The 27,823-nt window shown below is 31.4% G+C and overlaps 2 protein-coding genes across 7 annotated transcripts in view; one reads left to right on the top strand and one right to left on the bottom strand.

Moving 5' to 3' along the window:
- LOC108914787 (peptidyl-prolyl cis-trans isomerase FKBP8) overlaps positions 1-4,526 on the top strand; it is an 11,251-nt gene extending 6,725 nt beyond the window's left edge. For all 6 annotated transcript variants that reach the window (XM_018720671.1, XM_018720670.2, XM_018720669.1 and 3 more), the window contains one exon: positions 4,349-4,526. In XM_018720671.1, coding sequence (XP_018576187.1) covers positions 4,349-4,443 — 95 coding nt within the window. In that variant the 3' untranslated portion in view covers positions 4,444-4,526. The remainder of the gene's footprint in view (positions 1-4,348) is intronic.
- An 11,610-nt stretch (positions 4,527-16,136) lies between these two features.
- LOC108914790 (TLD domain-containing protein 1) lies at positions 16,137-27,759 on the bottom strand. The gene is made up of 7 exons (XM_018720679.2): positions 27,607-27,759; positions 27,358-27,539; positions 26,001-26,225; positions 22,793-23,078; positions 20,467-20,688; positions 20,180-20,406; positions 16,137-16,956 (listed from the first exon to the last, which is right to left on the bottom strand). Exons 2-7 carry the CDS (start codon positions 27,487-27,489, stop codon positions 16,660-16,662), a joined length of 1,389 nt encoding a protein of 462 aa, XP_018576195.1. The 5' UTR covers positions 27,490-27,539; positions 27,607-27,759; the 3' UTR covers positions 16,137-16,659.
- Between the last annotated feature and the right edge of the window lie 64 nt (positions 27,760-27,823).

Genomic DNA, 27,823 nt, shown 5'->3' with positions numbered 1-27,823 from the left:
TTTAACGTAAAACAGTTCGGGAAAACGGAATTTGCTGTCCAATTTGTTAAAAAGTCAAAGATGAAAAAGTTACACACGCAAAGTACCAAGGGCCCCCCCGTACCCACCCCAATGGACCTTGTGGAAATAAATGGATTAGTCCATCAAATTGCTCATCAAAATTTAGCTGTGTATACCAAATTTCATTCATTTATCACAACGCGATTGCGAGATATTGCAAAAAAATGATTTCCATTCCTCCCTCTTCAATGGGTCCCTGTGCCCTTAGGAAGCATTTCCAGACCCATGTTCATATGATCTTTTTTACTTAGTTTTGATCATAGAATCGGCCTGTTCAGGGTTGGCAGCTAATTATGAGACACCCTGTATGAACTTGTGACATTATTTTCTCATTATCTATCCATATCCGAGAGATTGCCCACCATTTCCGGGACACTGTAGATATTGTATGCACACAGATATGTCGACCAAACTTAGTATGCTTTGCGAGCTGTTAGATGTCTGTTGATAAATGGCCATAAGCTTTCAAATTTTTTAAATACAATTTTCTAATGCAAATTTTTATTCTAAAGAAAACTTCTAGATTTTTTTTTGTATCTAATAATTTCCAAGAAAATTTCATTTTTAAAATTGCCTCCGGAAATCTAAAAAAAATAATAGCCATTATTTTGCTTATATTTCATCCAAATAAAACTACCATGTACTACATACAGGGTGTCCGCAAATTTCACAGACAACGTTTGACTGCATATTCACAACGATAAATAAATACGATCTATGAAAAAGAATTTAAATAAAAACTTTTTGGTTTTTGAGTTAGATGCCTTCAAAGTTGTCAAAAATAAAACTAAATTATTTAATAACTTCATAACCCTTTTGCCGATCGCGTTAAAATTTAGCACATTTATTTGGACTATTATGGCATATTATTTCTTAAAGCTTTAGTCAAATTGATGTACTGGGTGATAGTTTTCTCCAGTTACATCTCCCTTTTAGCAGTCAAAACTTTTGCACTGGTCGTATTTTTATAAAAACTGGCAGCAACTTTGAAAAGGTCGCTTCATTTAAAAAAAAATATTGTCCCTTGAGAAAATCGCCTGCAGAGAGCCATTCTTGAGAAAAATGTCATTATTTGCAGGTCTGTGCATTTCGGTTTGCGTAGCAGTGTCACGGATTTAAAACTTTGAGTTCAGTAGGCAATGAAAACAAGATTTTGATTGCTGTGGCTATCAGGTAATGTCATTATTCTCGTGTTTCTTTAGGATTCTCATCACTCCACACATGCAAATTATGAAGTGTCCACGGTGTATCAAGACAATTAAATGTATGTTTAACTATTGTTCACAAAACTTTAAAAAAGCAATTTCTTCGGACATTTCATTTAACTCCTGCTCAAGAACTTGAAAATCTCGATCCCAACGCATGTTTACAATTTTGCCACTGGTTGGTATGGCTTCGCAGAAGAAAATTTGCTTCAAAAATAGGTTTGTACTGAAAATTCTTGTTTTACAAGGAACAGAGTTGTAAATTTTCATAATTTGCATATGTGGAGTGATGAGAATCCTAAAGAAACACACTCAACTGAACTCAAAGTTTTAAATCCGTGACATTGCTACGCAAACCGAAACATACTGACCTGCAAATAACGCCATTTTTCTCAAGAATGGCTTTCTGTAGGCAATTTTCTCAAGAGACTAATATTTTTTTTAAATAAAATGACCTTTTTAATGTTGCTGCTAAAAAATATGATCACTGTAAAAGTTTTGACTTATAAAAGGGAGAGGTAACCGGAGAAAACTATCACCCAGTATATCGATTTGACTAAAGCTTTAAGAAATAATACGCCATAATAGTCCAAATAAATGTGCCAAATTTTAACGCGATCGCCAAAAGGGTTATGAAGTTATTAATTAAGTTAGTTTTATTTTTGACAACTTTGAAAACTTGTAACTCAAAAACCAAAAATTTTTTATTTAACTTTTTTTTCGTAGAACGTTTTTATTTATCGTTCTGAATATGCAGTCAAATGTTGTCAGTGAAATTTGCGGACACCCTGTATATAGTTATACATATTTAAAATATATTTTTCTGATGTGAATCTTTGGATTTAATAGTATGGCGGTTGATAGAAAGATTAGGTAAATGTAAAAGTAGTGGGAGTAGGCGTCTTTTAGTCTGAATTTTTAAATACTTTTCAGACATCTAAAAATAAAAAAAAGGCTGTAGAATGTAAAAAATATATCAACTTCATTCTTTTTTTACTTGTGATAATACCTTACACACTTATAAATAAACATTTTGTACATAAAAATTAATTAAAATTTGCTTGTATTCATGTGCTGATCTTACATGCAAAAGTTTTGTTACTATCGTCATTGTATATATTTACTTATACAATGCTATCGTACATAAAAATATGTATGTATCATAATAATTATTTTTCTCATCCATCTGTGGTATATTACCGAGATTCCATATGTCAAGTAATTACCAGTCGTTTTCATTTGCAAAGGAATTGAATCCGAACACCATCATTATTTAAATGTTATAGTCATGAATATGTTGGATATGTTTCAAAATTATGATTGTGTTGTATTCAGTTGTCTAATGTAAAAGGAAAGGGGGCTTATTGTTTTAAAAGCATATTGGCTTTTATAGAGCAAATATTTTAGGTTAACAATTACAACAAAGTATAAATTAAATTGTTTCTGATGAAGTTTAATTATAGTTTACAAAGAATGTAATATACAAAGTGGCCCATTTTGGATGGGAATACTTTTGCAGAAAAGGTATTTATTGTCCTATTTAATAAAATACTCTATAACGTCACACCAGTTGCAGCTCGTGATAGTGAAGCATATTCACTGATTGACTAAAACGAAAAAAAAAGCGCCGCAGTCGAAAATTTTCAAATTTTCAAAGTCAAACAGCTTTAAATGAATCTGGAAATTTTTAGTTGCATTTGCAATATTTCCGAAAAACTGACGTTCGTGAGAAGGATTTTCATTTAGATAGATTTTATAAAAAATACAAATATTAGTTCGGTTTGTCTGTTCCAAAGAAGATTTGTGGTTACAACAGCCTTCCGCGATTTTCCCAAAATTGTTAAATCCCCCCCTTATTCCACACGCCCGACTTTACACCCACAATTAAATATGGCATACAGAAAAGTTTTTTAAATTAACACTTCCACTTATACTCCGAATACCATTCATTCTGAAACTTCCGAACATACACATTGTCTTTTGACTTTCCCTTTTTTCCATATTGAGAGAATAAGGCATACGTGTCTCGCAATTTAAAAAATCCTTTTTGTCATCAATTTTCCATGTCGAAAATGGCGTTTCCAATAAAATATATACTGGATCATACATAGGAAACATTTCTATAATTATCGTCCCTATTATCACGTAGAGGCGTGCGTGTACATCCATTTCTTGGATTATACGCCCCTACGTGATAAGAGGGACGTTATTATTAAAAACAAATATTAACTAAGAACTGTTATAATGGTGCACTGGGCGACGCGTATCGTATAAACTGTTTAAAGGCAGGCGAATCAGGTGATGGACGTCTGGGCATTCTTGGCAATACGGCGATGACAATGCTGTTCACGTCACTCGTTCCCCCATGCTGTAATTTTCTCCCATGTTGGCTGCCTCGTTACCATGACAACCGCCGTAAACAACGCTTCGAAGAGAAGCGGAATTCAGACTGTTTGGATCTGCGTCACTTGCATATACTAAACGTACGGTAAATCTGCAATTTTTGTGTTTTCATGTCTTGTCAATATTTTTATATAATCTTTTGTTATTCGTAATTGTAATTAAATGGTTTATCCAGTAAAATTAAAAAGTTATTGTTTAATTTGAAAATGAATATTAAAAAGTAGTGCTGGAAAAAACCGGCTAACTGGGTTCCATAAAAACCGATTTCAGATAAAAACGGTTAGCCGAATATTAGTTAAAACTGGATATTCTAAAACCGGTTATTTGAATAACCAAATAACCGGTTACTCGATAATGGCCAAAACGGGATATCTGAAAACTGTCACTCGAGATAATGCAATCGTTGTTTGTCTGAATAGTATCTCGTGAATTAGACCAATCACCAGCCGGTGAAGCAGAAATAAAATTACTGGTCACGTGGCTCGTAAATATTTATGATATAATTGCGAAATTATAACTGAAACGATAAATACAAGTAGAGGAAAAAACTAACATAAACGTAGTCTAATTGAAAAATTCTATTAAAAAAAAATTAGTTAAATCGGACAATAACTACCTCATTTACAAAGGTGTTTCCATTTAAAATGGATCATACTGTTATAAATTAACATTATTTTCAGTTGGGTTTATGGGCAACTTTGGGGGCAACCGTAGCTGTTGGTGTAGCTGGTATAGCGGCCTATCGCTTCAAATACACATGAAATATTTATTTTAAATTATCCTATTGCATTTATTAACAGAGTTGTAATAAGTTATTATTTTAGATTTTTCATTTATTAAATAGTTACTTGAAATACATTCTCACACTGTTTGTTTATTATGTGGTGAAAATACCTATATACATTGTTTGTTATAAGTTTTTATTAAAAATTACTTAATTTAATATTTGATTTTGTTCACCTAATGGTTATGGAAAATGGTAAGTATTTAGTATTCAAGTAATAATTTTCAATGGCTTAAGGCTTAAGGTGTTATACACATATCAATGATAAAAAAGATGTATTGCTAAACACTTGGAAGAACTATTGTAAATATGAGGGTCAAATTTTTAAGGATAATAATATGTTCCCTAGAATACTAATCTGAAATTATTTATTTTAAATCAAATAAAAAATAAATTGGTAAAAACAAATTACTTTTGTATGGTTTTGTACATGCTAGTACAGTCATCCTATTATTTTCATGTCCAGGAAGATCAATTTTTTTTAGTGTTTTTATAAAAAATATATTTTTGCACGATTTATCTGTTATTATTGCGGATAATAATTGCAAGTAAAACTTTTTTTAAATAATTAAATTTGTTGATTTATAAAATGGACATAAGAAATAAAAATACTAATCTGATAACTTTAATATTTTTTAAAATCATTTCAAGTTTTTAATAAAAAGTATTTAATACTATTTCTTAAAGCACTGTATTTAATTTGTTAATCTCCGTGTCAATGGCCTCTGACGTTGACCTAATTTAGATGAATCAATCCACTTGATGTATTTTGAGAATGCCAGGCAGGCAAAAGACAAACGGCCAAAACTGGAAGAATCTCGTAAATTGTTAAATTTTTGTAATATGAAAAAACATACATGAATCAAGAAAGATGAGATTTAACAACTGTGCATGTCATAGCTCCCAACACACTATTGAAGTTGCACTAGCATGTCCATGTATGAAAATTATGAAAAGGGTTAAAACAAAATCAGATTTTGCTGACAGAATTTGAGAAAACAAACATATGTATTTCTAAAAGTCAAAGCTAATCTCTGTATAAATATGATCTCTATTTGAAGTTGCACCCTGTATATTCATTTCCAAATTTCACTACCCATGTTGTTTTCTCAAACTTGGTTATGCCCATGATCTATATGGGTTTTCTCAAAATGTGTACCAACAATACCTACTGTTTACATTGTTCTTCACAATCCAATACTTATTTCCGGTAAAATATAAGCCCTAGAAACTCCTCTGTGCCAAGTTTCATTGAATTATCTTACTGATCCATTATTATGTGACTGTTATCAAAAAAATAAAAACATTGTAGCATTTTAGTATATTTGATTATCTCCATTGTTCTGCTTGGAAGAAACTTTTTTACACCTAATTATGACTCGCATATAAAGGTAAGGTATTCTACATCATCTTATTTTAACCCCAGGAGTCTGTCTGTGAAGTGGTGTCCCAATGGGATATCCTAATTATAATGTTTTCAAATTCTTCAACATAATGTTACACAGTCAAATACAAGGGGGGCCAAAATAACGGACACCATTTTTAAAAAATACAGAACTTATTTTGTAGGGTTACAAACGTTAATCACCTTTGAAGTACTATTCATTAATATTAATACACTGATTCTAATATTTTTTTACGCTGCACAAAAGACCTTTCGTACTGGTCCTTTCCGATATTTTTCACCAAAAAATTACGCACAGAGATAGCTGTATGAGGTGGAGCATTGCTATGGTAGAAGAACTACCTCACTCTGCCACAAATCGGGTCGTTTCAACGGAACACTCACACAACCACCTCAAAACAGTCAGGTAGAAGACTTGGTTCACTGTTTGATACCTAGTGAACAATGCTACAAACGTCAAAAAAACATATCAGCATTGTCTTTACAGCCGATTTAACTTGTCAGATCTTTTTCGGGTGAGGAGAATTTGTGCCCTGCATGTGGCATGTTAATAAGCTGTAGGCAACATATCAATCGCTTTCGAAGGCCTTTTACCGAGCAGGAAACAAAATTTCTCGAATATCAACCATTTTAAAAAATCAAAGTCAAAATAATCACCACATGAAAACTGTCTGTCTCAGGGGCTCGGTAAAACCGTCTCAAGTGATGCCACTTGGCAGACTAAGTCAGGAGGGGTTACATAACACCCATCTAACGGGAGAAGTCTGAAGTACAAGAGTGGCAAGAGCAGTGAATTTCGTCCAGTTATTTTTGGATCACCCCTCGTATTATCCACAAAATATTTTTCACAAGAATATAGAAAATATAGCAAATACGAAAACATGCAGTGGTGTTTTTAATTTTATTTATATTGAACAAAGGTACTTAGAAAACAAAATGTACAAAAAAATTATTAAAAAATAATCAATTTATACAGGTTTATTTTCATCTAGATATATATACACAACACAAAAATAAATGACAATTAATAGTCAAAGTAGCAATAATTTAAACACTTATACGCCTTGCTTATTTGAGACAAATGAAGTTTCTTATGCAATTACTAATTATTCTATTGCAGTGAAGTCCTTATGACTCCGCATTTAATGACTGACTGCATATTGTGATATATTTTCACTCTTGAGTTTGTTTTCATGTAAATTTATTTTCAGGTTGCTCGGGATATTATTATAATTGAACTGCGTTGTATTTATTTTCACTGAAGTTACAAACATTTTCAGTTCAGTACAGTTTTGTAGAACGTGAAAAAGCAAATCTTCACACTAGTTAAAATATGACGTGTTAAGACATATTTCTTAACATTTGTTTTCTTAGTTGTTGGTCTCCTATACACGCTGGAGTTTGTGTAGTGTATGATTTGATTGGGAATGTAAAGATGGTGGTCTACAATATGCGATATATGTGGCATCACCTCTATACATTTTGCATACATTAAATACATTGATGTGACGTATGGTGTCATGACGCAGTACACACCCTACAGTCTCCATAGGAGAGCAACTGTTTAATATTGCAACTGCATTTAGATATCTCTTTTTAATGCTTCTATGGCCATGAACCGATGGTAACCAACATATTAAGCCTCAAGTAAGCAAGGCAATAGAAAATAAATAAATAAATAAACAGATAAAAATTATATTAATAATCAGTGCTACATATATTTTTGGCACATTGGTCTTTTAAAAACAAATGTGAAAACAGTAAATTACATTTATTTTATTAATATAGAAATGTTAAAATTGTGCATGTTAGTAGACAAATGATATGCAGAATATAGTGGTGATATATGCTCTAACAAACCTATCAGACATTTTCGTTAAGTACTTATCTAAACAACTCAAAAACTATAAAGTAGCAGGCACTAGCAATTAATACACCTTAATAATGAATGGATTAACAATTACATTTTTATTAACACAGAATCAGTTATTTTCATTTTTTGGACTGTGTTAACTAATATTGTTATATGGGTGTAATGATGAGCAATGTGCATAACTGCCGAGGACGCTCTGCCTCCAGGTCCCCAAAGTAGCTATCAGTAAATTGAATAATTAGTAAAAAAACAACTTCAAATAACAGTATCTGCCTGAAAATTATCCAAATTTAATTAGAAACAGAAAGTCTCAACTTCAAGAACAAATAACTACAGGGTGAAACCAAATAATTTTTTTTACATAAACTTATATTTTTGCGAGTCCTATCCAAATCTGTGAGAACATTTCCTGGACACCCTGTGTTTCCAAAAATCTAAATATTTCAATGAAAATATTGAAAATTATTAATACAGGCGGTCCTCGAGTTACATCGTTTCGAGTTGTGTCGAACAATATTTTAACACCAGTCCTCAATCTAACGTCAATGGTTTCGAGGTACGTCATGGGCTATTTCACTTGTGCGGTCATCAGTGTTTGGATATTTACACAATGCCATGAATACTTTTAAGGAACATGATCCAAATTTTGGAAGAAGTTTTAATGTTAATATCAAAATCATTACTTCCTGTCAGTGTTATTGAGAAATATATGAAAACAAGAAAAAAGAAGCGGAACGAACTTGAATTGATACATTTTTTAAACCAAAGTTTTAGTATGATTCTTTCTATTTTTTTAATTGTGCAATAAGTATGTACCAAATACATGGTCCGTTTTATAAATAAAGTATGGTTATTTAATATGTAGTTTTTTTGCATTATATGTTCAGCTAGAACCTAATTCTTCACTATATAAAAATGGATGAAAAAAAATGTATCGACTTACATCGTTTCGATTTACATCATGTATTTTCAGAACTGAACATGTCGTAAGCACGAGGACTGCCTATATATAATAGTCTCTGATCTATATATTAATGATATAGTAGTACAGTTTTAAGAGTATTAAAAGAAGGATAAATAAATTTGGTATGGTAATTTGTACCCTAAGAATAATAACATTTTTTTGATTACATTTTCCCTGATTTTTTTTTACATTAAAATACATTATTTAATTAACTTGAACATAAATTTAGCAGTTTCATTAGTTTCTATGAAATGATGTAAAAAAGATTATTTTTAAACATAATTTCAGTAGTTTCTTTGGTAAGGTGCTAGTGCCTACAACTTTCGATAAATTGATAATTTGCTAAAATTTAATAAAAATATATATTTTCCAGTGAACAACACAATAAATAAATAAATGCATTATTTGCCGCAAGTTTCTGGATTAAACAATTCTAATGTTGTTTTTAACAGTAAGTATTTATCTTCTTATATATATTTATCACAAAATAATGACTCGATTTTATATGTTTATCTAAATAAATAAAAACAATTTATGCGACACGAAAAAAACTAATTTTTGTTAAATATTAACAATCCATTAAAAATATAAAAGTTATTTTTACAATTTTTATATAGTCCCATTTTGTTTCATAAATTAAAATTGAAAGAATTTTTGTCTCATTTTCCTTTGAAATGTGGAAAGGTTATGCTTGTTTTCATTTCATGAAATTTATAGTTAAGCAATAAAAACTAGTGCTGGCAAAAACCGAAAAAAAGTGAAACCATTTAACCGGTTCTATAAAAACTGATTTCAGATAAAACCAGTTAGCCAAACAGTGGTTAAAACTGGTTATTCAAATAACCGGTTACTTGAATAAAGGCCAAAACCGGATATCTGAAAAACAGTGTTTTGAAAAACTGACGGGATATACACTGTTGTATGTATGTATGTCGGAGAGTGGTGGAATTGTTTTTCCACCGCGGCACTTAGGCCTTATTAGGCCCCTTGTACACTCTCCTTCATTACTCGAGTACTTTTCTTCAAACCATCCTATTTACTACACGGGTGGCTTGGTGGCAAAGTCTCGTACAGTTTATGTATGATAGCATGATCTTGAGTTACAGAGATTTTCTTTGCTCTGTTCTCATTTTCATTTATCGTGGACCACACGCATGCGGCAAATCTTGAGTGACCCAGGTCTCTGGTAGGCTGCCGCAGCCACGTCCCCGAGCCTGCCTTAGGTCACCCATCCAAATTCCAGCCTGCGTCCGTGATGCTTACCTCGGCAGATCAAAATCCACCGGCCAAGACACCCGGCTAGGCGGTCCCCCGATATACACTGTTATTCACATATTCATATTTTAAATTTTAAAATTAAAGCTAATGTTAAAACAGTTACACTTAATAATAAATTGTGGTTCTTCAGTTTATTATTTATATAAATGAGTGGTCATTTGGCGTAAGTATGTGGGTGTGGGTAATTGTTTATTTTATCAGTCTATGTCTGTGTCCCAGGATAAAATATAAAAGTACAGTCGGCGCCACCCAAATGTGAACGGCAATATTGTACGGTGTAATTTAACCTTCAAATCATAGTCGTAAAATTCAATAGTTGTCAAATATACATATATGTCACTTAGAGCAAACGTAATTAAATGTAAACAAGTAACGTGAAATATGCCGGAGCATTTAACTGAAGCGGATAGAGCAAGGGCTATAGCTAAATTAGAAGATAATTGGTCTTTGAGTGAAATGGCTGCTGATTTAAATGTTAGTAAGAGTTGTATATTTTATATTAAACAACGCTGGCGAGAACAAATACAAAGATCTATCAGGCAAGGTGTCGGTAAGGTTTCCAGTGACGCGGAAGACAATACCTTGGTCGAAATTATCCATAAGAATACCCTCTCTGTGTTACGCCACTAAAAAAAGTCTGATTTACTACGATAAAATCCAGATGAAATGTCCATAACAACCAAAATGCGTTCACATTTGGGTGGCGCCAACTATACCTAAATTGTATTTCTCTTAATAGTTCAACATAATTTTTATAGTAGGTATCTATGTGGTCAATGTCAACTACATAACACTAGGACTATATTATAGTGCTATGTAGTTATTGGCTATAAAGAAAGAATAACCAGTTTTCAGGTTTCGTAAAAATTTGAATTATCCGAAACCGGTTAACCGACTATCCAAAAAACCGATTTCAGTTGCCAGCACTAATAAAAACCTCTCTCTCTCGAAAAATTCGATTCAAATAAACTTTCAAATTACGACTTCAGGACTTCTTACAGATAACTGCCCTGAAGAAAATTTAATGTTTTATAAACAATTTTAAGAAAAGATTATACATTATCTATTCCATACATACTTTTTTCTATTTAAGATAATACTTCTGTTTAAGTAATATGAAATATTAAAACAAAAATTATTAACTACCAATTTTTTAAATTTTTATAAGCACTATTTTTAGTAACATTTGTTTAAATATGATAATTGAGTTCTTTTAGTTACAATTTTAATTTTCTACAAATGTAATTGCAGGCTTTTCCTTTTTTGACAAGAATTTGACTACGGTAAAATAACTAGTTATCTAAAGATAAAGAAAAATATGTCTTTTTAAACTCATAATCCTAGGCTTTGGTTTGTATTATGTAGTTTTTTGTTACATACCTATATGATTTTTTTTATTTAATTCAGAAATAAATTATATCAAATTTATTACTGAATCTATAATCAAAAAAAAATTACAAAAGATGAGATCAATTCAATATACCTTTTGAACTTTAACATTATAGGAACGTAAACTTTTGACCATATAAATTAAATAATGTAGTCATATTAATCCAGAATGACCTAGATCAGGGGTCGGCAAGTAATTTTAGGTGGGGTCCGGATACATTTGAAAATTTTTAACGAGGTCCAGAAAAAAAATTCATATTTCTTATTTTTTTATTTTAATTTGTCTCACAATTGTAAAATACTAGGAAACATTTTTTAAATAATTTATTTGAGTAATCTATACTTTCAAAAAATTTTTGGCGGTCCAGTATTTTACCTTCCGCGGTCCGGACCTGGACCGCGGTCCGCCAGTTGCCGACCCTTGACCTAGATCTATCCATTGGAAAATGGTTTTTGTAATATTAACTTTACTCTCCTATTACATATAAATTTAAATATATTTAAAAAACATTACAGTAAAATATCCTGTATTTAGCTCTTTAAGTACATATATATTTTAAGCACTACCAATCGAAGATTATGAGTGACTAGATTAAAGCATTTCAGAGTGTAAGATCAAGAGAGTTCAGATTTCAAAACTTCACCTGTTTCAAAACAGTAGACCTCAATAATCCACAATAAAGATTCTGAATCAGTCCCGGTCAATATTCTGAACTAATGAGTAATCACAGATGACAGATTAAATAAATATGAGAAGAAAATAGATGATTTTAAAAATAACGTATTTAAAAAAGCTTTGTATGTTTGCCTTTATTTCAAATGTTTTTCCAAATTCTCCATCATCTGACCCAACGGTATTCAAACTGTGTTTCGCGGAACCCTGGGGTCCCCACAACTTCTTCGGGTTATTCCGCGAGTCAGTCAAAAACTCATAATTTTGAAATTAACATTTGATTTTAAACACGATTATTACTTCATTGCAAGGTCTGAACGTAAACATTATTAAAGTACATTAAAAGATAAATGTATTACATATAAAATTTGATCTGCGTGAGTCGTATGTGTTGAAGAAAAATGATATAGAATGTTTTGAAAAACTACACGATTTTCTAACTGAAAATGATATGAGTCTCAATTCTGATGTCAGAAATCAAATTTTAGAACACATTTTCCAACTGAAAGTAACAATCGGAGATTATTTCCCAAAGCAAATGGAATCATCATATGCCAGTGGCGGCTCGCAAGGTGACGCAAGTGATGCACCTCTTCACCTAAAAACTTGGTTGTACAATATAAAATTATTTTTAATTTTATATAAATTTTATAATTTAGGTATAATTCTATATTGAAAATATATTGTGTTTGTATGTTTTATACGCAGAAATAAACAGAATAGTTGCGCGGTGAACGCCTTCTAAAAAAACATTGCCTTCATTGAGCGCAAACATCAACCTCATACCATACAACGTATAGTATAAGCATAACAGTTCGTTAATATTTGTTTAGTATCAATATTTGTACAAGTGTTTCCTATGTATGATCCAGTATGTATTTTGGAAACATCTTTTTCCAGATGGAAAATTGAGGACAAAAAGGAATTTTTAAATTGCGAGGGACCTGTGCCTTCTCTCGATGTGGAAAAGTAGTGTTTAAAAAACTTTTCTGTATGCCGTGTTTAATTGTGAGTGTAAAGTTGGGCGTGTGAAATAAGGAGGCTGTCGTAACCATGAAGCTTCTATAAGGTATGCGTTAATGTTCGCAGAAGTCCACAAGCTGAACTAATATTTATTTATATATTATTTTTTATAAAATCTAAATGAAAATCCTTCTCGCAAATGTCAGTTTTTCAGTAATATTGCAAATGCAACTAAAAATCACCAGATTCATTTAAATCCGTTTGACCTTGAAAATTTTCGCCTGCGGCGTTGTTTTTTTTTTGGTGAAGACATGAATATGCTTCACCTATTCTCAATGTCACGAGCCGTCACTGTCATATGCTTGGATTAAAAATACATTTCAAAATTGCAATACATCCGTGGACAATATTATATGAATGAAATACAGAGAACAGTTAATTATATCAGCAGATTCATCATTACAGATAAAATATGAGCAATACCGCATTATTAACGCCTGGTTGCTTAATTGACCACAAACATATTTTGACTAATCATGTATGCCTGGAAAACAAAAAATAATACAACAAAGCAAGTAAATGTCACTTTAGCATTTGTGTCCCAGTTTTTTACACATTATACTTTTTCTGTGTCATTTACAGTAGGTTATTTATTGAAATAAGCTCAACAGTGGAAAATATGAGTAATAATCAATTGACGGATATGATTCAGGTATACTATCAGTGTAATACAAATCGTGGTGTAGGAGTCCGCCCTTACAGAGAACTATTTCTTTACAGAGAAGTTCCAGAATCATGTAGATTTGTAAGACTTGATGGCGTTTTTTAGGAGACAGCCTGTATAAGCAGTTAAAAATGTGTTCAAAAATTTTGTTAAGTGTGAGTTCCTCAAAAAATCGAAATGTTGGCCGGGTTCCGCAAGCCGTAAAAGTTTGAAGACCGCTGATCTAACCTTTTTATAATATTCATATATTTTAACTTTAAAATGATAATACATTTACGTTTGCGATCAATACCCTCGGGTTGAAGAAAGTATGCTTCAAAAAGGGACATTTTATTACTCAAACCAATATAATATGGCAATAAAAGTAAGAAATATAATAAATACTAATGATAAATGCGTAATTTGTTAGAACTGAGGACGTCAATGGCAACGCCCCCTGCATGCTGACAATCAACAAACATCAAAATTTGTAGCATCAGCCCTCTAACATATATAATGATTAAAATTAACTACTTCATTATATATTTAACAACAGTCTACTTTGCTCAGATTGTTTCCATGCGTATCTACACAATATTAAGAAATAAATATGCAGCTTTCTAAGTAGGCAATGAATCTACTGGAAGATGAAATTCTGAAATTGGAATGTAACTTTCGATTTGAAATATATTTTAAGGGAAAAGTTTTCTCATCATTTTAATATTTCACACACTTTCTTACGTATAATCAGAAAATGGTCCACCATTTTGCAAATAAGCCAATTTATTTAACAAATATTGGGCATCTTGTAAAAACTAATCAATATCTATAATTTTATTACAAAAATATTAGTCCATTGCCTCTGTTAGCATTACTTTATTCTAGTCGGTCATTTTGTTTTTTTTTTTTTCGTTCTGGTGTCATAGTCCGATCGAGACTGCATACTATCGTACCAATTAGTCCACAAATGCAGTCTTTAAATATAGTCAAAAAAATGTCCCTATATTCCTTGTGAAGGAAATGATGGTACTGCAATCAATTGAAATGAAATACTCTGTACAGAATGACCCAAAATTGATGGTTGGTTGCCATTATAGAAAAATGAAGCCCTTCAAAAGTTATAAAATGATATGTATAAAGAATACTGGTTCGATCAGGTCTGCTACTGAATTTGCAAGCACTGCCGTGGAAAATATAATACTTTCAACTCTCTTCACTCATTATTAACATAAATTATTTGTTTCTATAGTAAATATTTCTGAGCTTCCCCAAGAGTTAAAATCATATCATAGCTTTTTCATTGAATATTCATTTTTTAATGTAGTTTTGCACAAAAATAAAGAAAACGTGTCAGTCAGGGCCGGCGGAAGGGGTGAAACAGCGAAGGAGATGTTTCAGGTGGTGTTTTAAGACTTGATTATTAACTTTTTATAAATTTCAGAAATTGAAAATTGCACAAAAATCTGAAAAAATATTTTTTGACCCCGAATGCGTGCTTTATGCTTTATTGTGTAACGTTACATATATTTTGATTTTCTGTATAATATCCCAGCTTTAAAAAGTAGAAGTTCTACTGAAATTTTGAAAAGTTGTCAAGATTTATATTCACAACTAATAGATGATATAGAAATTTGAGTTGCATAATGAAATTTTAAATTTTTTAAAGTTAATTAATTTAAACAATAATGAGGGTACAAATCCACTGGATGTGCTTAATTATTTAGAAATTAACGAGTTGAGCGAAAATTTCCCTAACATCGTAGTATCTTTAAGGATTTTGTTAATCATTCCTGTGTCTGTGGCCAGTGGAGAACGTTCTTTTTCAAAATTAAAAATGATAAAAAATTATTTACGATCAACAGGAACGGTTAACAGACTTAGCCATTCTTGCTATTGAGAAAGATGTAACGAATAATTTGGTTTACGATGATACTATTGAAGACTTTGTTAATGAAAAATGTAGAAAAGTTGATATGGAATGAGGGAAACCTGGAAAACCTCATTAATTAGGGGGGTGGTCAAATGTCAACCGGTGTCAATTTCTCACATTGACCCAAGTCAACATTCTTCTACCCTACCATACCTGCACACAGGGTGCCAATCCTCGGTACAAGCATAGCTAATCTACGATCTACCGGCCGCGGGTATCGAACCCGGGCAGAAATTTGCACACGATTTAAGTACTGACGCCTTAAACCGTGCGGCTATCGACCGATTATATGATATATGTGTAAAGATCCTGTTTTGACATTATTTAGTTTCTTTTTTGTTTTTATTTTATATTTTTTATTTTTGGTTTTATTGGAATATCTGTTTTATTTTTTACAGGATGTTTCTTATAATTTCTGTTTGTTTTCTTGCTAAAATATTTTTTATTTATTTTTGTCTATTGAAATGTTTTTTTTATTTTTTATCTTTTTATTAATAAATTTGTTATTTGTTCCAACCATAGTAACTTGTATATATATTTTCTTAAGGCGGCAAACAAACATTTGCTTCAGGTGCCAAATACCCTGGCGCCGGTCCTGGTGTCAGTAATGAATATTTAGAAAAATATGAAACTGGAATAAATCATTTTGATGGCACCACAGTCCTTAATACAGTGAATTAACCAAGATGGAATTTTAAGTCAAATATTTATAATATCATGCTATAAAAATCCTTGCTTATAATTTACTATTTTCTCTTTCTGTTTTCCTGTCAACCACCAGTTGTGGGTGACCCATACATATAGAAAGAAAATTTAAATTTGAAATACGTTTGAGACTGAAGTTGCAATTGTATTAACGTTATTGTGAATTAATATGACCCCACTACATACATTTTCTTTTTGTTTGGTAAATTCAACATTAGATCTGCTTCCCCACAAAGCTGCTCAAATACAAGAAAATATCACTCTTTTCTGAATAGACTAGAGGAAATATAAGGCATTTTTAGCACACAAATATATTTTGTTTATCTAAAGAGGAGACTTCTCTCTGTAGCCCTCACTGTGCATCGTCTTCCCTGCCAATTTTAATATTGCTTTACTTTCTGTGTTACTATCCAATACGGACATTCCGACTCTTTCACCTTTCTCCTGAGGGGTTGGTGGGGGAGAACCCAAACCCCAAACTTCCAAATGTCGAAATGAGAATTCCTTGGAGTGAGACATTTGTTGATAGCCTGAATATGTGGTGCAGGACTCACTAGTATGGCCTTTACCATATTCACTATCGATCCAAAGACCACAATATCCATGCTGACCACCCATGGCCTGACAAAATATCAAATCTTAAATAACCGTATTTGGAATGAATATTCATAAACTGAGCTCAGAGATATGGAGTAGGGGAGAATGAGCTTCGACGAGTGCGCATCCACATTTCTAGGGACGCTACGGGTGCGGCCATTTTGAAGGCTTTTACGTCATGAAGTTGTTGTTGACGTTAGGTTCGCAGGTGTGTTTTTTGAGGTTATTCATATTTTTGTTTGTCAATTTCGTTTTTATTGAACATACTTGTTGCTCTGAACACTTTAAAGCAGATAATTTTGTCACCTTTTGTGGAAGAAGAACAGCATGACCCAACTCTGTACCTTCCATAAAATTATTTTGTGGTGTATCTTCTTCCATTTTGAGCGAGAATATTTTTTCGAATTCAATTAATACAGGAGCTTTGATGACCAGCAAATCGATGTTACAATCAAGTGGATCATCTTTGACCTATAATGTTACTGAAATTGGAGTAGGTACAACGTAAAAAGAGAGAGGCAAATGGATTTAAGGTAATAAAGATTTGTAATTTAAAAATAGTAGTAATGCTAAGGATGTTAAATACGTACCCTGCCAAATTGTTTGATACGGACCTAATAAATTAAGAAATAATATTTACAATAATTTTATTTTCAGTGTTCAGAATACATCGAATGGTAACACTAGTACTGATAGTAGTGCTAAGAGAAGGAGTATTATGGCAATGAAAACATACTTTAATGGATAACTTTAATAATGAAAATATCTTTGCAGTATATCTCCTTCTACAGTTGCAACGAAAAATGTTAAACTGAAACGTAGACAGGAAACTTACCGTTCAGTCTTTACGAAAAGAAATTAAGGACGGATTATTCAAGGCCCTGCATTAAGACAAAAATAAATTAATTATTTTCAACCATCAGTAAATAAATATGTTAGTTATACAGTGTTTTATTTTAATATACAAAATATTTAGAAACTACATCGCAAATGTTTTTTTATTTCATATAAATTGAGTACCTACCGCAATCTGTTAAAGTTTATCGTCTCAAAAATATATTACGATTGGTGTGATTAATATTCTCTGTTGAACCTTCTGTGGAACAAGACAGTTATAACATAATTAAAGTATCATTCAATTAATTCAATATAAAAGATAAGCACAATGCCGGAGTGTGTGCAGATTTATACATATATGATAGGTAATAATATCATATGCAGTAATGATACAACTCTAGCCGTTGTTCTTGGGTAATATAGTATTTAATATATTTTTTATGAAGTGCATATATGAAAATTTATTTTTTTTTATATAATAAATATTCAGATATACCTAGAAAATTATGAAAAATAATTCATATGTAATTGAAAATTTCAAAAGTACGTATTTGTTAGTTCATATTTCATTTCAAATTTAATGTAAAGTTATGTGCGTTTCTAATTAGAAACTTTAGAATTGACCTGGTAACGTAATACAGTCCCCCCTCGTATCTAAACCTTCAAAATGGCGACCTCCTTTATTAGTAAGTTTGCATATCTTGACGCTCATTCTCCCTACTCCATATCTCTGACTCAGCTATATAAAGATTATGTGTGAATATAGACTGAAAAGTAAATGGTAAGTGCAGCAGGTAACATAATCGGGGGATTTAATTGCATTATTTGGTTAGCGTCATTCAAGAGAATACCTCAGATGTTTGATTTATGAACTATTATCCTGACAAAAAAATGTGTTGCATTTAAAAAAATAAGTCTTGAAACAACCTAAGTATGTATGAGTATGTAAATGGTAATAATTTTAAAATATATTTTCTTTCAACATTTGTTTTGTTTCAGGAATTTGGTTGAGCCAAGCTATTAAATAAATAGTCAACAGAAGAAATAAGTGCTAAAATTATAACCAGGCTAAATGCCCCAAAAGGACAACTTTTGTTTAATATTTTTTTCCCAAATCTCCTTATTTTTTATGATACAAGATAATCTCATAACAGCAGACATCCTCAAGAATTCCTAAAATTTCCGATATACAGGGTAATTCAGGTTTAATCTGGATAACTTCAGGAATTGATAGAACAGGTTAAAATAATGTTCATTCATGATATAAACTTATTTCCTAAATCGCACCGTTTCGGAGATAGAGGGCGTTGAAGTAGGAACTTTTTTCCCGATTTTCCCTAACTTATGAACCACTCATCCGATTGAAGTGAAATTCGGAACACACACTCCTTATGATCTTACATAAGCTCCTCTAAATTTGAACCACCTACCCCTCTTAGAAGTGTATTTTGTGTGCTACCCCCCTCTAAGATTATTTCAAAACTTTAAAAAAATTGATTAATTTCAATAAAACAGCTGCACTCCACCTTTGCCTCATTAATATCGAAACTTTTTCATATCCCGTGTTTTTTCGATATTTGGCTTTGTTTCTGAGATATTCAATGAAATTTGTGACAGTGTAGCGCCCTAGGCAGGCGCCCCAGCCGATTAAAATTCATTTAACGTTAAACAAAACTCACAGTGAATTATATAAACTGACGTTTGTGAAAATCATTGTTAAAAGTATTATTAAGTTCAAAAGTTATAAGGGAAAAATGGGAAAAAAATTCCTACTTTAATGCCCTCTATCTCTGAAATGGTGCGATTTAAGAAATAAGATTATATCATGAATGAACATTATTTTAACCTGTTCTATCGATTCCTGAAGTTATCCAGATTAAACATGAATCACCCTGTATAGATGTGTCTGTTATTTAGAAATAAGAGTAAATAATAAAAGAATACAGAGTTCATTTTATTTAACATAGTAATATTTAAATAAAGCATATTAAATAATTATCAAAATGCATAAAAAAAAATTAAAACCATGAATTTCCGAATCGGCTCGGAAGTCAGTTTTTTTCAAATAAAATAGTGTATTTTTTTATTGCAACACCGAAAAATGTGAAACTTTTGTTTAAAACATTTTTTTTAAATGCTTTTTTGAGCCCTAAATGACCTTTGAATTTGACCTTGTCCTGATTCCCGTGAAAGGCTACTTCCGGTCAAAACCGGAGTTGAAATCGTCTCTAATCGATGGGGCAAGGTTCATTTACTATTAATGTAATGTACTTTTACAAAAAAGAATCATTGGAGAAAAAATCAACTTTCAGGGATCGTAGGTACAAAATGAAGGATTTTGCTGGTTCGTTTAAACAGTTGTAAGAACATTTGTTGTAACTCTTCTTAACCAATATTATTATATACTTACCAAACCATTAGGTAAAGTTTGCTGGTGCAAATTAAGATATTGGAAATGCTGATTGTAACCTGTAGAGGGAAATACTCTCATACGCGGTGCCAAGGTAAACAAAAAACTACTATCGTCTCCAAAAAATTTCGGCCCTAGCTCCCAATTTGCTGGGGCAAAGCCTCCAAACATGTAACCATTTCGATCCTCTACGATTAACACAGAAGGTCCTTGATTAACTATTCTGCCTAAAATGAAACATAGAAATATAAATTATAACATAATGAATGTAAAAATGAAAAACTAACCAATTAATGTCGAAAAAGATTCCCCATGAATTTCAGAGCTGAAGAGAAATCTCCATTCTAACTGGTACTGCTGAGGGAGGTTGGCATTTATAAATACTATCTGATTAAGATCTAAAATACTAGGATAGGACGGAATCAGATCCAGTCCTCGACAAAACGGTACCAAACTTCTGTCTTTTTCTTTTTCAGTTGTGGTTACTTGTTCTTCACTTTGAATTGGCCCTAAAAATATAATTGAAAAATAATTATAATACTCTATCGTTCTGTATATAAAGTCAATAAAATAAAGTGATATGAAATATCACTATATTATAATACAGGGTCGTAGTCAGGTAGAAATTTCAGGCGATTTTTCTCAGTCCAGTCGAAATATTTGAAGTGAACAGTGTAACAAAAGCTGGGATGCGTAATTATTTATTTATTATAGTTCTCGGAACGGATGGGCCAAGTAAAATATTTTCGTCAACACAAATTATCGAAAGTTGAGGGCTTTCAAGTAGGTAGCGTCGTCCTTCGGAGAAATTTACTAATATTTTTAACAAATTCACTTAGAGTCGGGGCCATGTGACAGTCATCTGTTGCGTCTGGGAGGCGCCAGCGTAGAAACCCATATTTTTTAATAACGCGCGAAACCACGAGAAGAGCGTAGAGGTTCTAAATCCAAAGTAGAATGAAATTAAATTGTGAAATAGATAATGGTTGGAAAAGAAAAATATATGATAAGCTGTTTTTTTGACGGATTTTCCACGCTATAAGAGTAGATTAAATGAGATCGACTAATCCGTCCCGTATTTGCTACACGGAGTCGCTAGAGGGAGGCTAGGGTTACTTGTAAGTTTAGTATCAGAGTTCTTATATAAATGTAAGTCTAGTCAATTAGGTAATTATTAACCCAGTATAGTTATACCAAGCGTCCCGATATTCAGGTCCCCGCCAATAAGATAAGAACAGAAACTTCTGGACCCAAGAAATGGGCGTGTCGAAGCAAGGTGGAATTCAGGAAAGATCTCGAGAAAGTCAGTTCTTCCTTGGGTTTCACATTGAGCAGTCTAATTAACTTTAGAGTCTCGGGCTGATTAATTAAATTTAATAATGGATAAGGTTTTTCCAAATTTTGCTATGAAGCGCGCATTCCCTGAATCTCGGTACGCTGTCGCGTGTCAATGAATTAATTAATAATGTTGTTCGAGCCGTTGTGTTGTTATTTTGTTTGTTTGTTTATTGTTATTAAAACCCTTCCTGGAAGTTAAGCAATGAATGGTAAGTGTAAGAAATTCATTCTCTGGGCATACAACATTTCTAAGTTCCCACATATTAATTAAGGTATCATGATAATTATAAACTCTCTTTCGAGAATTAAATAGTAAACTCTTTTGAAATCCAGACTCGTTATGATACTGGTCATAATAGATAATTAATTAAAGGTAGATAATTGAATCCTCTAGTATCAAAACCCCTTAAATCCACTTTAGTGAAATTTGCATAAATGAAGAAAAACTGTTTAACCAACTTCTGATAACGACNAGAAATGGGCGTGTCGAAGCAAGGTGGAATTCAGGAAAGATCTCGAGAAAGTCAGTTCTTCCTTGGGTTTCACATTGAGCAGTCTAATTAACTTTAGAGTCTCGGGCTGATTAATTAAATTTAATAATGGATAAAGTTTTTCCAAATTTTGCTATGAAGCTCGCATTCCCTGAATCTCGGTACGCTGTCGCGTGTCAATGAATTAATTAATAATGTTGTTCGAGCCGTTGTGTTGTTATTTTGTTTGTTTTGTTTATTGTTATTAAAACCCTTCCTGGAAGTTAAGCAATGAATGGTAAGTGTAAGAAATTCATTCTCTGGACATACAACATTTCTAAGTTCCCACATATTAATTAAAGTATCATGATAATTATAAACTCCCTTTCGAGAATTAAATAGTAAACTCTTTTGAAATCCAGACTCGTTATGATACTGGTCATAATAGATAATTAATTAAAGGTAGATAATTAAAGAAATAACCCCTCAGGTTATAACAGTGACGGATTTGAGATTACAGATCTCTATTTCCTCTTTGTTTGTTATCAAATTTCTATACACAGCGCATAAACTATAATATACATATGTGTATGTGTTTCTGTGTAAAATGTCAAACCCAAACTAAACAACCGTTCTTTCAGCGCAAATACACAACCGTTAGCAAATAGACCACAACCGTGCCTGCATAATAAAAATAGTTTACAATCAAAATTTACTGCAGAAACAAAACCAAATTGATCCTAATATATAATAACATTTTTTAAATTAATATTTGAAAAATATTGTGTCTATATGTGTATCTTACCAGGTTTCTCATTTGTCACTGCTCCTTTTTCTTTATGGGATATATTAAAAAGGTACATGGAGACAAATGTAAGAAGTTGTCCGAGAATAGTGGCACCCTGAAGCCACACTTCTAAAGCCCTTCTCGTAATACTTTCTCCTGTGGCCAGTTCATGAGTCAAGCTTTCAGCAAACCGTTGGATATTCTGTGCGGATGTAAAGCAACCTCGAGAGAACCAACTTCTAAATTGTTTAGTATTGCTCAACTTTTGAATTTTCATGTATGATGCAACTATACTTTCTACGTACTAGAAAAACCAAATATGCTAGTTTATGTTTAATAAGTTTAGTTTCATTAAAAATATTTGAGTGAGTTAGTTGTGCTTTTTAGATACAAGATATTTTATTACCTAATAATGTGAAACTTATGTGTAATAATTTCACTATATTTACAATGGACCTTACTATCGCTCTTATATTTACTAGATTCGGCATGAGCAAAGTTTGTTTTGCAAACGCAGGATGTTTAAAAGCATTTGGCTCCGTTTGGCTGAACCTTTGAGAATATGTGATGTTTACCAACGAAGAGAGCCGAAGTGTATTCGGAGGAACCAGAACTACAGAGCCCATTGCGCAAAATGAATATGTGTATAAATACATTGTACAGGGTGTTTGGTAAGTCGATGCATTCCTTGCGGGAGGTACAAGTGATTTGTGATATATTTCCTTAATATCCCATATTCTGAAAAGGCTTACTTTCCGATCTGCAGGGTGTTTTAATAAAAAAACGCAAATTTATAAATATTGCGGAAACCGCTCAGGCTATTTTAATGAAATTTTACAAGCTTTCACAGTAAACAACAATACATGTTTTACGAAAAAAAAATAATGTTTTCAGTTTCACCAGTGGCGTGCGCACAGGCGCGTCTTTAGATATTTTTAAAGAAAGAAAATGATACGCCACTGATTTTTCTTAAAATAAAAATTATTTTTCAATTCCTTGTTCAATTTGGAAGAGAAAAGGTATCTCGACTATTTTTCTTATGACGCACCATTTTCGAGTAAAAAAATTAAAATTGATTTATTGCATGGCGGTTTCAATAATTTGAAAAATAGCAGAAATTATACACTCAGCTTTTTTTTGTACCAATTTTATTATAAAAAATTATTACTCCTCGCAGTTAACATCAGTCTAAAAAAATGTTATCAGTTTTAGATTCACTATTCACTATCTAAACAGAAATTAACAAGTTGGCTATGCACTCGTTTTTTGCGGGCATGTGCGTGCATTATAAGGGGACTTCATTTTTAGCAAGATCTTAAGTAATTACTAAAATTAGAAAAGGTAATACTAATTTTTTTATAATAATAATATAGTTTATTTACCTATATAAACAATACAATACATTATACATATAAAGGAAATAAGCAGTAAATAAACATAATCCCCTTAAGCAAGCTTGTCTGGGGTGTAGGTACATATTTAAAATATAGTAATAAAAAGAAATATATACATAAACATTCAATAAAATTATTCAACAAACAAACAACATGTAACACATAGTATGAGGTTTAAGTAGATACAAAATAAAATAACAGGAAAGTGTAAAGGACTATTAAAAAGTACATTTCAGTATACAATATGTACGTATATAACGTCGTGTATGATGAACCAATAATAACAAAACAATTAAAATGCAATATTTGCTTGTTACTGGATAATGTTATTAATCAGGTTACTTATTACATATCGCGGTATGCCCAGCAAATAAGTTTTCAATTTTATTTTAAATAAATTTAGTGAAGTGACATTCATTATGGCGTTGGGTACACTATTCACCAATTTCGGACCAAGATAAAGGTTTGACCTTTGACCAATAGTTTTTTTCATTTTAGGTGGTAAGTAGTAGTTTACAAGTCTAGTATTGTATTCATGATTTAGTGTTGGTATTAATTGTCTTTTTTTGTATTGACGTATATTTGAAGTCATATAGTATAATTGCCTTATATCCAAAACTTTGGCTTCTTGATAAATTAAGTCCGAGGAGTATAACATAGACTTACCTAATATTATTTTTAAAATTTTTTTCTGTGTTATCTCTAGATTTCAAAGATGCACGTCATATGCTCCTCCCCACCCAATAATACCATAAGTTATGTGGCTTTCAACTAAGGTATGATAAACAGTTTTTAGGTCGTTTTGAGTAAGTATATTCTTTAAATATTTTATTCTATCTGATGTTCTTTTTCTTCAGTGCTTAAGAGTATACTAGAAAATGAGGGTAATAATTTATTTTCACAAGCGAACGGCAAGTACCAATTATAGGTATTAGTAATTTTTTTCATTTCCTAATCAGTTGTACTCATTTAATAATAAATATTAGTTAATCCAATTTTAAATTACAAATAACATAACCTAATGTGAACTGCGGGTAGTAATAACGTTATATTAAGTTGTATTAAAATTGGTACAAAAAAAAACTAAGTGCATAATTTCAAATTAATATTGAAACCGGATTATGCCATGCAATAAATCGATTTTAATTTTTTTACTGGAAAACGGTGCGTCATAAGAAAAACAGTCGAAATACCTTTTCTCTTCCAAATTGAACAAGGAATTGAAAAATAATTTTTATTTTAAGATAAATCAATGACGTATTATTTTTTTCTTTAAAAATATCCAGAAACGTGCCTGTGTGCATGCGACTGGTGCACTATATTTTGATCATAAAACATGTATTGTTAACTGTCAAAGCCTGTAAAATTTCATTAAAATATTCTGAGCGGTTTCCGCAATATTTATAAATTTATATTTTTTTATTAAAACTTTAACATCCTGTAGATCGGAAACTAAGCCGTTTTGGAATATGGCATATTAAGGAAATATATCACAAATCACTTGTACAATAACCTCCTGCAAGGAATGCATCAACTTACCAAACACCATGTATAGTTAATAAAACGCTAATTTGATTTTTATTACTTTAGTTCTCACAGGTTTATAAAGTATTATTTAATAAATGTAAGTACACATAATCCTTCCAGCACCTGCATTTGAATTTAGATTCATTCATACTTTTTCTGAGTACCTTCTCTTCACTGCCCCGCAGAGCTCTAAGTCAGTATTCTCAACATAACAAACGCTGTGCTTTCAAATAGGCGATGCTGAATCAAGTACATATAAGACCTTCTAATTTCATATTTCAATTTCTTTCCATTTAGTAACCTACCTCTTTAACTAATATGTATGGTATATCATTACTCTCACTGTCTGATTTTCCTAATGATATTAAAAGAACTTTCATCTTTTCATCCACTGTTCCTCTAGTACAAAAAACAAATAATTCAGCAAACCTTTCCAAGTCCACTGTACTTTGTCTCTGATCTCCAATACCAAATAGATAATTATTCAGATATTGTAGAAGTCTTGGATCCATCTGATTACCCCATAATTTCTACAATTATTGTGCATTATATTTACTACATTTCTTTATATACAGATAATTGAAAATAGAAATTCAGGCAATTTTAAAGATCTTTCTGATTTCTTTTTGAAATGAATACAAATGGACGAGTGCTATGGTAGTGGATTTTTAATAGAACTAATATCAAATATAAAAAAGGTGTACTTAGAATTGTTTGATAAATGAATAGTAGCCAAAGATGAATATTGTTTAAATAATTTTCATCACTATAAAATAATAATTATTTATTATATACGGTGTTAACGAAATAAGTACTCAAAATTTGAGGGTGTAAACATGTCGAAATATGATGAAAATCTTAGTTCCAATCTGAGAAATTTGAATGGTGATTCGTGAGGATTCCTCTGTGTCTAAACTAGTAGCCCTATAATAATTTAGCTTCTATGTTAATTACAGTACCTAAATTCAAATTTCTCAGACTAGAATTTTGAGTAGGTAATCTAATCAGTAATTGACATATACTTGACACCTCTGTTAAGTGTCACAAGTAGTAATTTTCTCATGGCATTTGATACATTTTTCTGCAGCAGGAATTTTTGAATAAACGATTGAAATGGATTTTACTAGAAAACGGCTCATGCTATTAAAATCTAAGAATACCTTTTTTATGCAAAATATGATAAATTTTCATATTTTCGGTTCAGGAACTAGAAAAAATGAGTACAAAAAAAATTGTAAAATTTGCCCCGTGGTCCCGCATTTTCTTACGTCTATGTAGCAAATTTTGATTTGTATATTATACCGATTATAAGCATACAAATAGTAATACAACCAAACATTTCGTGATTTAATGTTAAACTGTTTCCTAAGTTACCCCTTCAAGAGGCCGTATCTCGCTTAGGGGCCGCCACAGACAAAAACTCTACTAAGGTTTTTATCATATCTCAACATGTTTTACATACTCTGAAATCTGTAGTACTTATTTCGTTAATACCTTGTCTTGTATATTATTTCTCTCTTTTATAACTCATGATTTCTAAATCATAAATAATAAAATGATTGTGGTAACTGATTCTAGTAATCTTTGTGAATCTTATAACTGTGTCAGTCCTCAATAATTTTATATATTTTATATTATTTTATATATGTACTGTTTACTTACGGTAAGTTCTTCTTCTTTAATCCTTTCCGAATTCTTACTTGCCAGTTTAAAAGAATTGCTAACAATCAGTTGTTCATCTTTAGACAAAAATGAGCATTTGGCTGCTAATTTTTTACTGCTGTTTGCACCCATGACGATGGATAATGAATTGATAAGATTTTTATTTTATTAAACAATCATACCTGCAAATATTTAATATGTAAATTTAAATCAATAACAGAGGTTATCTATTTGTGTCCAAATAGTTACCTTAAACATAAATCAGTAAAATCTTACTGATGATTAATCGTAGTGGATTAAGAGGATATATTTGTAGTAAAATTTTTCGTATATGAGTAACTTATTGAGAACAATCAAGATAAATTCTGAATTAAATTCAGACTGACACGAGATATGATATTTGATTTGATGACATTTCTATATTTCTGACAGTTGACGTTGACAGTCCAGCTGATAAAAGCAACCC

Source organism: Anoplophora glabripennis, unplaced genomic scaffold, assembly GCF_000390285.2.
Source record: "Anoplophora glabripennis isolate ALB-LARVAE unplaced genomic scaffold, Agla_2.0 scaffold1040, whole genome shotgun sequence".
Lineage (NCBI taxonomy): Eukaryota > Metazoa > Arthropoda > Insecta > Coleoptera > Cerambycidae > Anoplophora > Anoplophora glabripennis.
Note: the sequence above shows the minus strand (reverse complement) of the source record. Positions and strands in the feature narration are given on the sequence as shown.

Coding starts and splice junctions, on each gene's coding strand:
- LOC108914790 (XM_018720679.2), bottom strand. CDS start 27,489: ATGGGTGCAAACAGCAGTAAAAAATTAGCAGCCAAATGCTCATTTTTG. Junction 26,226..27,357: donor TTAAAGAAGAAGAACTTACC/GTAAGTAAACAG, acceptor CAATAATTGTAG/AAATTATGGGGTAATCAGAT. Junction 16,957..20,179: donor AAACTTTACCTAATGGTTTG/GTAAGTATATAA, acceptor ATATTTTGTCAG/GCCATGGGTGGTCAGCATGG.